Genomic DNA, 13,055 nt, shown 5'->3' with positions numbered 1-13,055 from the left:
TGAAAAAATATGTTTTTGTTTTCTTTCTTTTTTTCTAAAGATTTTATTTATTTGACAGAGATCACAAGTAGGCAGAGAAGAAGGCAGAGAGAGGTAAGGAAGCAGGCTCCCTGCTGAGCAGAGAGCCTGATGCGGGGCTCGATCCCAGGACCCTGAGATCATAACCTGAGCCAAAAGCAGAGGCTTAGCCCACTGAGCCACCCAGGCGCCCCTTGATTTTCTTTTAAAAACAGTGGTAAATTTGAGCCACTCAGTAAGACTGGTTGTTTTTTTTTTTTTTTAAAGATTTTATTTATTTATTTGACAGAAACAGATCACAAGTAGGCAGAGAGGCAGGCAGAGAGAGGAGGAAGCAGGCTCCCCGCTGAGCAGAGAGCCCGATGCGGGACTCGATCCCAGGACCCTGGGATCATGACCTGAGCCAAAAAGAGGCTTTAACCCACTGAGCCACCCAGGTGCCCTAATAAGACTGATCTTGCAAAAAAAAATACATCACTGTATTGTGAAGAATCTAACCAAATGTTGGGAGTCAAGTACACATGTGTATATGTACATGTATGTATGTACGTATATACATATATGTATATAATATATAAAATTATTGATAATACAATGAATACACTAAGCTCTGAACTTTATATACCTAGACAAGCCTTCTTCTCTTTACTAGTATAAGGATGAGAACAAGAAAAGAAACTAATAATAAATGTGAGGAAAACACCATTAAAAATCAGTATTTCTAAAGCAGTATGTTCTAGAAGTTTTAAAGCATTTCTGAGACTCCAGTGATTTGACAGTTAGTAAAAAAATTTGGAAAAGAGTAAATTAACTTGGCAGAGACCAAGGTTAGAGGCACATTGCCTAAATAATTTCTGTAATTTATACAGACACTTTGAGAGCTACAAATAATGTCTTATTATCTAGTAGCTAGTACATATAATTCACACATTCTAGAAAATATTAATCTAGAAATACTGACTTTTTCCTATGTACATTTTTATGGCTTTTAAATTCCTTAAATCATCTTAAGTAAATTTCATTTAATTAAAAGAACATCATCTTAATATCTGTCCCATAAATTTCATCTAATTCAAAGTACATCATCTTAATTTCTGTCCCCAAATTTTTCAAATACAGAATTTTTCTCAATTTATGTATAATTTTGGTCATGGAAACTGTATTTCAAGCCACAACATTCATTTGCCCAACATCTGGACAGCTGCTTATTTCATTAGTCAGTCCTATAGCCCCATGTTCATAATTTGTACAAGAACTTACTATACCGCTTTCTTCTGGTGATCTCTGAAAGGCCCAAATTTCAGTGACATTCAAACTTGTAAAAATATAAGGTTATATTGTCAGGAAAAAATTTCTGCCATATGTTAGATTTCTTTGCCTTGAATTTTGATTGATTATATACAGTCAACTCCATAAACTAAGACTGTTTAAGACTAATGTGTCTCTTGGGTCTGATATTTGACTATAAGCCAGTTAGTTAGCCTGTTCTTGTTTTGTGGATGTGGGCAGAAGACACAAGACTCCTGGATCAGAGACAATATGAGCAGCAAGCCTCAGCATATCTGTGGAAGATCTCCTCCCTGACTAAGTCCTGTGGGGATGATATAAAAGGCACATACAGTAGGTTGTATTACAGGAGAGAGGAACAATGAATTTCAGAATCCATGAGTTTCACAGCCAATTATAAGCAGGCCTGTTCTCTGTCCCAAAAGGGACACTACCTCTTCCCTTAAGGCTTCTCACTACAAACGGTAAGAAACGGCCTGGGTATATAGGGCAATCAGGGCCTTGTACTTTTTGCACATTTGACAAGTTGTATTACATGAATGCAAACATTAACCTTCTCCCAACAGTGTTTTCCCAAAAACAATGCTTGTTATTTGAAATATAGTAATTGAGAGAGCACTCCACAATATGAAACTGTAAAAACTCAAACAAAAGTAACTCCTTCTCTTTTTTAAGGAATCATTTCTTTACATTCAGAAAATATACAATATTTTAATGAGCTTCCTTTAATAAAGTACTGATTATCAAAATAAGTATTTTGAATGACATCTTCTAAAAATGACTTCATCTACATTGGTATTTTGATGACAGTTTAGACAAATGAGGTATCACAAATCATGTCAGGTACATAAAGCTTAAACTCTGTCTTACCCTGTCTCTTGCTAATAGTGCAAGAGATGATGACACAACTATACTAAATAGAACTAGACTTTTGTTAGGTTAAAAATATCCCTTTTATTTTAAATACAGTGATAACGCTTTCCAGAACTAGAAGAAGAGACTGTTACATTTTATTATAGAGCCATCACATTTATTTCATAAACCTTTTGTAACCTATCCTACTATTTAATATTTAAATCGAATCCTTCTTCTATTTCATAGTTGAGTACATAGTCAAAAAAGACTTGAACATGGATATTAAAATGGGTCCCAGTAAGATGAAGGCAAAAACTAATTTTTCAATGTAATATAAAATGTGATCGATCATCAGTTGCCATTATCAAACACAGGCTAATGTAAATGCTTTTCATGGTTAAGACTGAATGAGAAGTTATTACTCTTATAGCAAAGATGTTTTAATATAGTCATCTAAGTTAATACAGTCATAAACTGAAGCTAGAAAAAATTATGTTGAGCCTACAGTCAAAAATAGATCCAGATTAAACATACTGGGGACTCTTAAACAGTGAGTGGAAATCAATGACTAATTCCAAAACTTTCAAGACCATAAAACACATTATCATCATTAGTAGAAACCTATCAGACCCTCCACTTCCAATATAGGATTAATAATCATTTATTATCTGTAGCAAGGATCATTATTTATGGTATTTACTGGCTTCCATAGCATCATGAATAGGCTTCAGGGAAAGATGTGATTCTCCTGAAATACTATGCAAGTTGGTAGCATGGAATTTAAGTTTCTGGAGGAAAGACTAGTGTTTTCATGTTCTCACAGGAGTCTAGGACTCAAAATAGTTTACAATCATCCATTTTAAAATCTGAGGACCTCTTTCCAGAGTCCAAAAATATTACATTATCAATATAAGAAACCTCCCAAATGAAAAAACTAAAAAGAAGAAAAATCTGACTTTCAGTTACTTTGAAAAACAGACACATATTAGGCATAAATAGTACCCTCTCTCTCCCCAGAAAAAAAAACCAGCAATGGGCAAGATACTTTATAACAGCTAATGATATTTTGAACTACTAATAGAATTCTTAACTTGCATGACATTCTAGATTTTTAAAGCCTTAAATATTCAAAGTTGTCCTACAGACATTAAGATGAGCTTATAAATACACAATCTACTTATTAGGCCATATAGACTATAATCTATTAACATATTTTAGGCAAGCATGTTCTTGTGCAAAATTGACTAAAAACACCCACCATTTTACAGTCACCAGCAATTTAACCATACAATCCAAAAATAAAAAGCCAAACATCTTCCTCTTCAACCATAGCTCATATTACTTCAAAGCATCACAAATACTATATAGTAGATAGATCCCTTAGTCTGGTGGTTTACCAATTTATTTTTTTTTTTTATTTTTTTAAAGATTTTATTTATTCATTTGACAGAGATCACAAGCAGGCAGAGAGGCAGGCAGAAAGAGGAGGAAGCAGGCTCCCCGCTGAGCAGAGAGCCCAATGCGGGGCTCCATCCCAGAATCCTGTGATCATGACCTGAGCTGAAGGCAGAGGCTTTCACCCGCTGAGCGACCCAGGTGCCCCTGGTGGTTCACCAATTTAGCAGAGCATCTAAAATCATCCTCACCATCATCATAAAGCTATTGTGAATCTTACTCCATACTTACTGCAATCAGCAGCACTTCTTTTAATAAGCACCTACTTCAGTGCCAAGCAAAATGCTCAGACTTTGTATACTCTATTACTTAAAATAACTAATACTATTAAATACTTAAATACAGGAGTCTGATTTTTCAAAGGAGGTAACTGATGCTCAAAAGAAATAAGCTCCATTCCCAAAGCCACAGTGCTGTTAGCATTCTGACTCAGGACTACATGATTGCAGAACAGTGTTGCTGCACCAATTGCAGGACCAACAATTTCAGGGGTCCTGCCTGCATGATGCGTGGCACTGGAACATGTGGCCTTTTGACTATACCTCTGTGGCCATTTGCTATCCTTTTTTTTTGTTTAAATATTGGCACATATGGGGGCACTGGGTGGCTCAGTTGGTTAAGCATCCACCTTCAGCTCAGGTAATGATCTCGTGGTCCTGGGATCAAGCCCCTTGTCAGACTTCCTGCTCAGTAGGGAATCTGCTTCTCCCTCTTCTTCTACCCCCCCTTTGTGCTCTCTAATAAATAAACAAAATCTTAAAAAAAAAAAATTGGCACATATGTAACATTTTACTGAGATAAGGAACACCAACAAACCCTGTTACATACTAACAACAACAAAAAAACTTTGTTAAACTGAATACTACATCCTGAAACAGTCATTAAAGAGGAAATCAACCTAAATAAAATCAGTGCTATTGCGTTCTGCATGTCGTATTTTATTTAAAATACATGATGCAGAACTTCTGGGTTGGTGAACACCTGGAGGTGCCAGGAGAGGAGCGTGCCTGGGGTGAGCATGAAGCTCCGTGCCCCTTCCCCACACCCTGCCTTATGTATCTCTCCATCAGGCTGTTGGTTAGCATCCTATATTGTATCCTTTAATAAACTGGTATAGGTTAAATAAAATACAGGATATACCTTTCAATTTGTGGAGGCTGTTTATTGGACTTAACCGCTTTAAGAAATTCAGCAAAATATTCTGGCTTTACAATCGGACGTCCACAAATGAGTGCACATATTGTCTGGAAAGAAGAAAACATAAGTGAAGACAAATAATCACATGCTAGCTTTTCTTTAAAGGAAAGTTTTAGGTTAGAGACTACAAAGGGGCCACTCTGTTTAATAGGTTTTTCTTTTCATTTCTCTAAATTTATAAAGGAGCCACAATCTACAAAACTAAAGTATTTGGCCACTGTTTAATTTTGGTATACAAATCTCTGTAATATCACTTAATTTTAAGGAGCCATATATTACAATATTAATTTAAAAATTGCTTTGGGGAGGGCAGAACAATGTAACAAAATAAGTCAATTTTAAAACGTATTCCAATTTAAAAGTTCTTACAACGTTAAAAAGTAGACCTGAGGGGTGCCTGGGTGGCTCAGTGGGTTAAAGCCACTGCCTCGATCTCAGGGTCCTGGGATAGAGCCCCGCATGGGGCTCTCTGCTCGGCAGGGAGCCTGCTTCCCTCTCTCTCTCTGCCTGCCTCTCTGCCTACTAGTGATCTCTGTCTGTCAAATAAATAAATAAAATCTTTAAAAAAAAAAAAAAAGTAGACCTGAGAATTAAGAAAATGTAACAACTACCCTAGAGAAGATAGTATCAAGAGATACACATGAGCTATAAGATCTTTTCTGCCTAAATGCCCTTTGAACAGATTTTAACTATGGAATAAAGTATTTTCAAGAAAGTAAATAAAGGAATAACTGTTTGGGGCGGTATAAAAGCTCAAAATAAATACATGGAGATTGGGGTTAGATAAGGGTGGAGAAACTTCAACTAGCAAGTGAACTAAGCTATAAACATCAAATAAAAAGATACCACAAAATCTGAAAAAGATTAGAAACCACCACCACTGGAGATGAAAATAAGGATTCAGCATAATTTTAGGAAATAATCCAACTTAAGAATTTCTAAGTATGCTTCCAATAACATAGGGTATTACTTAAATATGAGCAAGCAATGTAGGGCGTCTCTCAAAACTGGAATCTGAATACAACAACCGCGAATGTAGAGTGAAATAACTGGCCTCTGGCAGAGGGCAGGCTCCAATACATGTGATCCTGGGCAAAGGATTTAAGTCCTCCATGCCTCAGTTTCCTCTTCAGAAAATAAAAATTTAACTGAATGTTCCATAAGCTTCCTTTTGGTTCAAACATTTAATGATTTTAAAAATATAAGGTAATCTGTACTTTTGGAAAATTTACCAAAACAAATAATATAGTAAGTTGGTTTTCTTTTTTTGGTACATGGCTGATCAAAAATACTGAAAAAGGATTGCTCTGCACGTCGTTGCTGGTGTATATACAGTGACATTCAAATATCCAGTGCTGTTAGTATCTCAGTCGCTGGAATAGTGTACACTTTGGTGAATGGACGCTAGTTCCAAATCTGTCATGGACTCAGTAAAGTATCTCTCAAGACTGTTTAACTGCCTTTGCTCTTATTTCATAATCACCAAGCAAGTGTATGATTATCTAAATTTCACTTCTCAGGTACCTTAGTACCTTTAAGGGGATTGTGTTGAAGTCTATACATAAATATACAGTCACTATGAGGCTGCATCCCTACTATAAACTAATAAATGGAAATTTTGATTTATTAGCATAAATTAGTACTCAGGAGGCCAATCACTCTGCTGAATTTATAACCTTCATAAGCTTGCAAACGACCCTTGATCAGCGATAACCCCACCAACAATACAAGTTTAACTTGAGGTTCAATTGAGCAGTAAGTCTTTCTCTCTGATACTTGTTTAACTGTAATATACATATTCTAATTATGTATTAAAAGATTTCTGTACCATCTAATAAGGGAATCTAAATATCTGTTCCTTTTTACTATAGATATTAACCTAAAACAATCTCACATATCTATAGTCAACCTGTTTAAAAGGAGACGAATCACCTCCCAATGTCATTCTTCAATTAGCTTTGGATATAACCAAATCTGATGAAGACGTAAAATCTGAAAACATACCAAAATATATCACTGTTTTAATGAGAGTTGGCATCCTCTAATGGTACATATCTACAGATCTCTAGATGGTGAAGATACAGTACAGTAATAATAAACTATAAACTTAAAAGTCTTTTAAGGGCATTATACCAAATAAAAACTTAGTAAAGAGAGGATGAGACATGAGTTGAGCTGGAGGAAGACAACTTGACAGAAAGGACTAGAGATGCTAGCTTTGGAGACTGGCAGTGGACTTCCAGTCTCTAAAAGCTAACTTTTAGACTGGAGATACCAACTACACATTATAATAAACTTATTGGTGAAAATATAACATAAATCATTTTTAAAATGCTAAATTTTTTAAATGCTAAATATAATTTTATAGGCTTTTGCTTGTCTCAAATAATAAACAGGTTATCTTAAACATTATAGCCTAAATGGTACATGAAGGCACAGACTGACACTATATAAACCCACAACTAACAGTTCTGATAGTTTTAAAATAAATGGCTTTAAAAATATCTTGTGTATAGTTGGTGAGTAAGCTTAAATTCACAGAACTTATTTTAATATAATATCATGGCATTCAACCTACTTTAATGGTAACTTTGACTGATATCATGACAAGATGAGTACATTCTTCTGTCCAATTGTTTACAGTACGTCCTCCAAGTTGCAATATAGCGTGATTTAAAGCAGTTTTCCCAGAAGCATCTAAACAAGAAGAGCATGCAACCAAAGGCTCATATTCTACTCTGCAAATGAGAATAAGTTACATAAAGTTATATTATCATAGCTCCAGAGATGGCAATTTATAGTACTTTAAGCTCACATCACATGCTATTTTAATTTTTATGTATTTTTACACTTTCTAATTTATGAAATTACCACTTCTGAAGTCTTGTGTTGCACTTAAGAAAAAACAATGATCTAAGTTAACATTATACTTTAACTTATGTGGAATCAAACAAATGTAGCTCCCATCAAGGATCTCTGTGACCATTCCAACTCTTAACTACTCCTGGCACTGACAAAATGCACTAACCACATGTGATGCAAAGTGCACGAATGTAATAAGCAGGAACTAAATTAAATGGTTTTAAATTCATTATCCATAAATATCATGTCCTTTAAAATTTGATCAGTGCAAAACAAAGCCATCCATTTTTAATACCAATTAAAAAAAAATCTTACCTGAATTTACTTTCAAACACTCCAAAAGTAACTCTATCCCCTGTCTTCAAAGCTTGGGAAAGGCCATTCTGCATTTTTTCCTCATTAACAAAGGTACCATACTTAGAATTATCTTTTATTGTCAATATAGGAGTCTCACCAATTTGACTCTGAAGCAAATGAACAAAAAAATCAATACAATTAAAGTCTTTTACCACTCAGTAAATGCAATTCCCAGGGGGAAAAGGTTTCAAAACAAAAAGGAGGTAACTTTTTGAATAGGTAACTGAATAGATGGCCAACCTCCTAACATAGAAGGCAACAGTTACTGTTTCAGTTGCAGGCACAGAAGGATCACTCAACTTGAAATTAATGGCAAATGCCTGAATTCCAGCATCACTCTTCTCAGAATATGCATCTTCTTTATTTTTGTTAAGTCAGTGCAGAGTTTTCTAACCCCTTAATTTCACACATTTGAGAATTTCTTTGCTTTTGTGTGGTCTGTTTTATGCATGATAGCTTCATCCCGAAGTTTTTTTTTTTTATATTACCAAAATAACACAGTTTAAAAAAAAAAAAAAAGTCCAATAAGAAAAGGCTAGAATGTCTGACTTAAAGTAATAATTTTATTTTTCCTTTAGGAATTTCAATAATAATCTTCTCTTATACCTAAAAGAATACAGACACCAAAGCTAAATATTACTGCACAGATCCGGCATTTGTTGGTACGCAGTCTTTGCTCAAAATAATGGGTTTTATTATCACCAGTATTATCAAGAGGACAGCCATTTATATACACTAGTATTTTTACCACCCACTGTTGTGATTAAAACAACTAACCAACCAAAACAAAGCCATTCAAAGAACTATGAGACATAGCAACAGGTGTTTTTCCTACTAAAACTTACCAATTCCCACTGTGAAAACCTACATTACATGGGAAATGCCTGTGTTCACATGGCTATAAGAACTCTAGAAGCAGGAATGTGACTTGGGTCTGTTCACTGCTCTATTGCCAGGGTTGGCACAATGATGGATACAGAGTAAGCACTTAATGTTCATTCAGTAAGTATTGAGTTTCTAAATCACTACAAAAGAATAAGACACTGGAACAGAAACTTAAATTATCAAAACAAACACCACTGATACAACCACCAAAATAGTATTTAGTTTTAACATAAAAAAACTAACACCTTTATGGAATTAAAAATTCTACAAACTCCCTCATACACACCAAAGTAATCTTGTAATTTCAACCCCCTCACTTTAAACTAGTGAAATAAATTAGTGACATACCAAGTTGGTTACAGAAAAGTTAGCAGTTAACACAGCATGATTTCGACTGATTGACTGATCACCTTCAATAAGAATGCCACAGTTTTTCCTTCCAACAACGTATTCAACACCAGTCAAAAGTCTGAATGGTTCTAAGAATTAAAAAAAAAAAAAAAAAAAAGTAAATGTATAGACACATATTTGCTGTACCTACGTACATAGATACAGCAAATATTTATGTAAAATATTTTTATTTTGCTTTTAAACTTTAATAATCAACTTCAAATAAATCAAAACTTGTAATTTCTATAAAGCCTCACTGAAAGATGCAAAAGATTAGATGGAAAGCTCTAGCATTTTCTAAAGAGAAAACAATACTGAAAAGTGTCGGCAGAGACTGACTGGCTCAATCCGTTAAGCGTCTGACCTTTGGTTTCAGCTCAGATCAGGATCTCAGGGTCAAGAGACTGAACCCCATACTGGGCTCAGTGCTCAGTGCAGGGTCCTTAGAATTCTCTCCCCCCCCTCTGCCTCCACCTCCTTCGCATGTGTCCGCTGGCTCTCACACACGCTGTTGATGAAGTTCTTGAACCTAGGTGAGGTTCAATAGGGTGAGGTTCGGAGCCGACGGCTAAGAAAATTCTTTAGACGGCTTTGGTGCAAAAAGGTGGTTTATTAGAGCACGGGGACAGGACCCGGGGGCAGACGGAGATGCTGCTGCGCCGGGCATGGGCATGTGAGGAGTGGCTGGTTATACACACAGGAGTTGGGTAGGTGAGGACAAAGGGGTGTTCAGAAGGGCTAGTGGGGCAAAGAAGACTGTCAAGATATTGAAGGCCTGGTTACTATCAAGCCAAGGCCACTTTCCCTCTAATGAGGCACTAACATAAAGACAATTGGGAGTCTCCTGGTGGAATGTTACATTCCTGCTCTCAAACGTCCTTGTTAGTGAGATTTAGGTTTAGAAGAAATTTAACTTTATTTACTTTTCTTTCTACCTCCGCCTCCTTCGGTTTTTTATGGAGGGGAGGGTGACATTAGGGCTTGAGGAACTGAGTTATGTGTCTTTGGAAATTGGGCTATTGATAAGGTAACTTCTTTGTTGTAAATCTCAAAGACATTTGTAAACCAAGAGAGACTCCTGCCTTGCAGGACTGTGATCTCTGCAAGATAACCATTTGCTCTTCTTTAGGGCAGTCAGGGGTGCCTGTGAAATGTCACAGATATTACCAAGGGGAGTGGGTGGAGAGGGGGTGCAAGGCGCCAGCCCCTGCTCTGTTCTCAGCCAGCCTCCTACTCCCTCATCACTGTCACCCTCTTTCAAATAAATAAAACTTTAAAAAAAAGTCTTGCCCAGATCAACATACATAAATATACATTACCAAACAAATCACAATATTATGTTTGGAATCTGATTCAAGAATCCACTGGGAAAAATATAATTTTTAAAAAACTGTAAAGAAAAATTTAAAATTTACAAGAACTTTCCCTACCAGATGGTAAACTATGCCCTAATGCTACAGTAACTAAAATATATGGTACTGAATCCGGATAAACAACATAGGTCAATGCAAGAAATGTTCAGACCTGATTTAAGTGTGCATTTTGGGGAATTTTGTTTTGTTGTTGTTGTTGTTGTTAAAGGAACCATTTCAAGTACATGTTTAATTTCTAAAAAAAAATGTTGACAACCACAAATTGTTAGTTAATAGCCTATTTCTCAGAGACTAGCAGTTTAGTATGGGAGCCTGGGACTCCATCTTCAGAGTGTTAAGGTAATTAGGGCAGATAAACTCACGAAGTAGAAAGGCAAGCCACGTTTGGATATTTTGTTATTCAGAAACTCTTACCCTAGAGTGGGTTGTTTCGAGGAAAAAACATTGTGCCTTGGTTTACTTACATTTTTTCCTAGAGGAGTGGGCCCATAATATCTGTTAGATTCTGAAAAGTGGTCACAATCTCCTAGAAGTTAAGAATGCTGGGGGGTGCCTGGGTGGCTCAGTGGGTTAAAGCCTCTGCCTTAGGCTCAGGTCATGATCCCAGAGTCTTGGGATCGAGCCCCACATGGGGCTCTCTGCTCGGCAGGGAGCCTGCTTCCCCCTCTCTCTCTGTTGCCTCTGCCTACTTGTGATCTCTGTCTGTCAAACAAATAAATTTAAAAAAAAAAAAAGAAAAAAAGAATGCTGGCCACTGATGATGGATGCATTTTTCTACTGTTACCTACCTCTCTCTGTGTAGGAACCCAGAGCCAGCCACAGACAACTGTTCCTGGAAAGGAATTAAGTCCTGCTTCCCAGCAACAGCTTCTGTTCTACCTCGGCACTGCTCCAAGTCCACAGGGAGGCCTTGATCTTTAGTCTTTTTACTACTTCTTCCTAACTTCGAACGCTGTTTGTAAATTTAGCTCTTTTGCCTATCAGAATAAACTTCCTGAGGGGGCAGGACCTCCTCGTAGGCTACCATCTGCTTATCAATTAAAAAGGACTTTGACCAGGCAAGCAATTAACGGGAGATAACCATCTGCCACTGCTGAAAAGGGCAGAACAGAAACAACAACAAAACCCTACTTTTTCGGTTGTTCGGATGACCAAAAAAGGCTCTAAAACAAAACTGAAATCATGCCTCTCCTGGGGCTGCTGCCATTTACCCAACTCATCTCTGTGGCTTTTCACAAAATTAAACCGTGTGCTCAAAACAAAGTCGTCTGCTGCCATCGTGCGCCTCGCCTGGGATAACTTATTCTAGGTGTTTGGCCAAAAGCTTAAAACGCTGAAGGAGAGAGCAGATGGCCGGCCAAGACGCAATTCCGCGCGGCCCGTAAGCCGGGTCAGTGCGGGTCTCGCCGGAGAAGCCGGGTCAGTGCGGCCGGAGGAGCTGGTCCCAACCACCGAGAACCCGGCGGTAGGCTGGGTGAGGGATGCAGCCGCCAAGGCCCGGCCGGGGTCCCCGCCGCAGTCCAACGATGCGCGTATCCCCTTCCCGCAGCCCCCCGGGGCGGGGACGAAGGCGGCGCCGGAAGGCGGAGAGAGGGACGGGAACGGACCGGAAGCATCCCTCCTCGGACCCTCTGCCCAACGCAGCTGCTCCCGGGAACACGGGGCCGGGGCCTCTCCCCTCCGCCCTTACCTCGGGCCGGGCCCGCGACGGGGAGCAGCTTCCACATGGGCCTGGGTCGCCCGAGTCTCGGCCAACTCGCGGAGGCCTAACCGCGGCTGACCGACGTGCGCGGCCGCAGCTCCTTCAAGCGGCGTGGGCTGCGGAACGTGCGCGCTCCCGGGAGCTGGGCCGCCTAGGAAGAGGAGGGATAAGCTGGAGTGAGACGTGGGCTCCTCGTCGCCTCCTGGTGGTTAAGGAGAGGAACAGTGCGATCTGTATTGAAATGTATTGTATTGGGTTATGAAGTGTGGATCCCATTGAAAGGTGTTCAATGAATATACATACTTTGAATTACGTTTTCTGATCGTGACTAGAAATAATTTTTAAAATCAGCTACAAAGCAACGTAAGGAGATTTTCTAATAAAGACATTAACGTACTAGCCAAGTTTGTAATTCCATGCATTTGTGATTTCTAAAAAAATTGCAGTTACTCCTTTATATGCACCCCACTGGTGGTGACAGTTAGGATGAAGATAAAGATTTTACCCCAAGTCAATCTTCATTCATCATTTGGTTCCCTTATACCTCTACCCTACTTGGGGACCAAAATAATACTCAGAGTTCCTACGTATCAGTAATGACTGTGTCCAACAATATTAAAAATGTTTAGGCATTCTCTTTTCTAAAGTGTATGGTTTTCCAAGGGGATGGCCAT

The 13,055-nt window shown here is 38.1% G+C and overlaps 1 protein-coding gene across 3 annotated transcripts in view; it reads right to left on the bottom strand.

Moving 5' to 3' along the window:
- NBN (nibrin) overlaps nucleotides 1-12,528 on the bottom strand; it is a 50,620-nt gene extending 38,092 nt beyond the window's left edge. Inside the window, exons 1-5 of one of the 3 annotated variants that reach the window (XM_059166068.1) lie at nucleotides 12,370-12,528; nucleotides 9,265-9,395; nucleotides 7,990-8,138; nucleotides 7,391-7,550; nucleotides 4,756-4,859 (exon numbers count right to left, since the gene is read on the bottom strand). In XM_059166068.1, the coding sequence (XP_059022051.1) occupies nucleotides 4,756-4,859; nucleotides 7,391-7,550; nucleotides 7,990-8,138; nucleotides 9,265-9,395; nucleotides 12,370-12,406 (581 nt within the window). In that variant the 5' untranslated portion in view covers nucleotides 12,407-12,528. Of the gene's footprint in view, nucleotides 1-4,755; nucleotides 4,860-6,721; nucleotides 6,805-7,390; nucleotides 7,551-7,989; nucleotides 8,139-9,264; nucleotides 9,396-12,369 lie in introns of those variants that run through there. The other 2 variants (XM_059166069.1, XM_059166070.1) reach the window with 2 other exon arrangements.
- Nucleotides 12,529-13,055: the final 527 nt, after the last annotated feature.

Source organism: Mustela lutreola, chromosome 3 (assembly GCF_030435805.1).
Source record: "Mustela lutreola isolate mMusLut2 chromosome 3, mMusLut2.pri, whole genome shotgun sequence".
NCBI lineage: Eukaryota > Metazoa > Chordata > Mammalia > Carnivora > Mustelidae > Mustela > Mustela lutreola.
The sequence above is the reverse complement of the archived record's forward strand: the minus strand, read 5'-3'. Positions and strand labels throughout refer to the sequence as shown.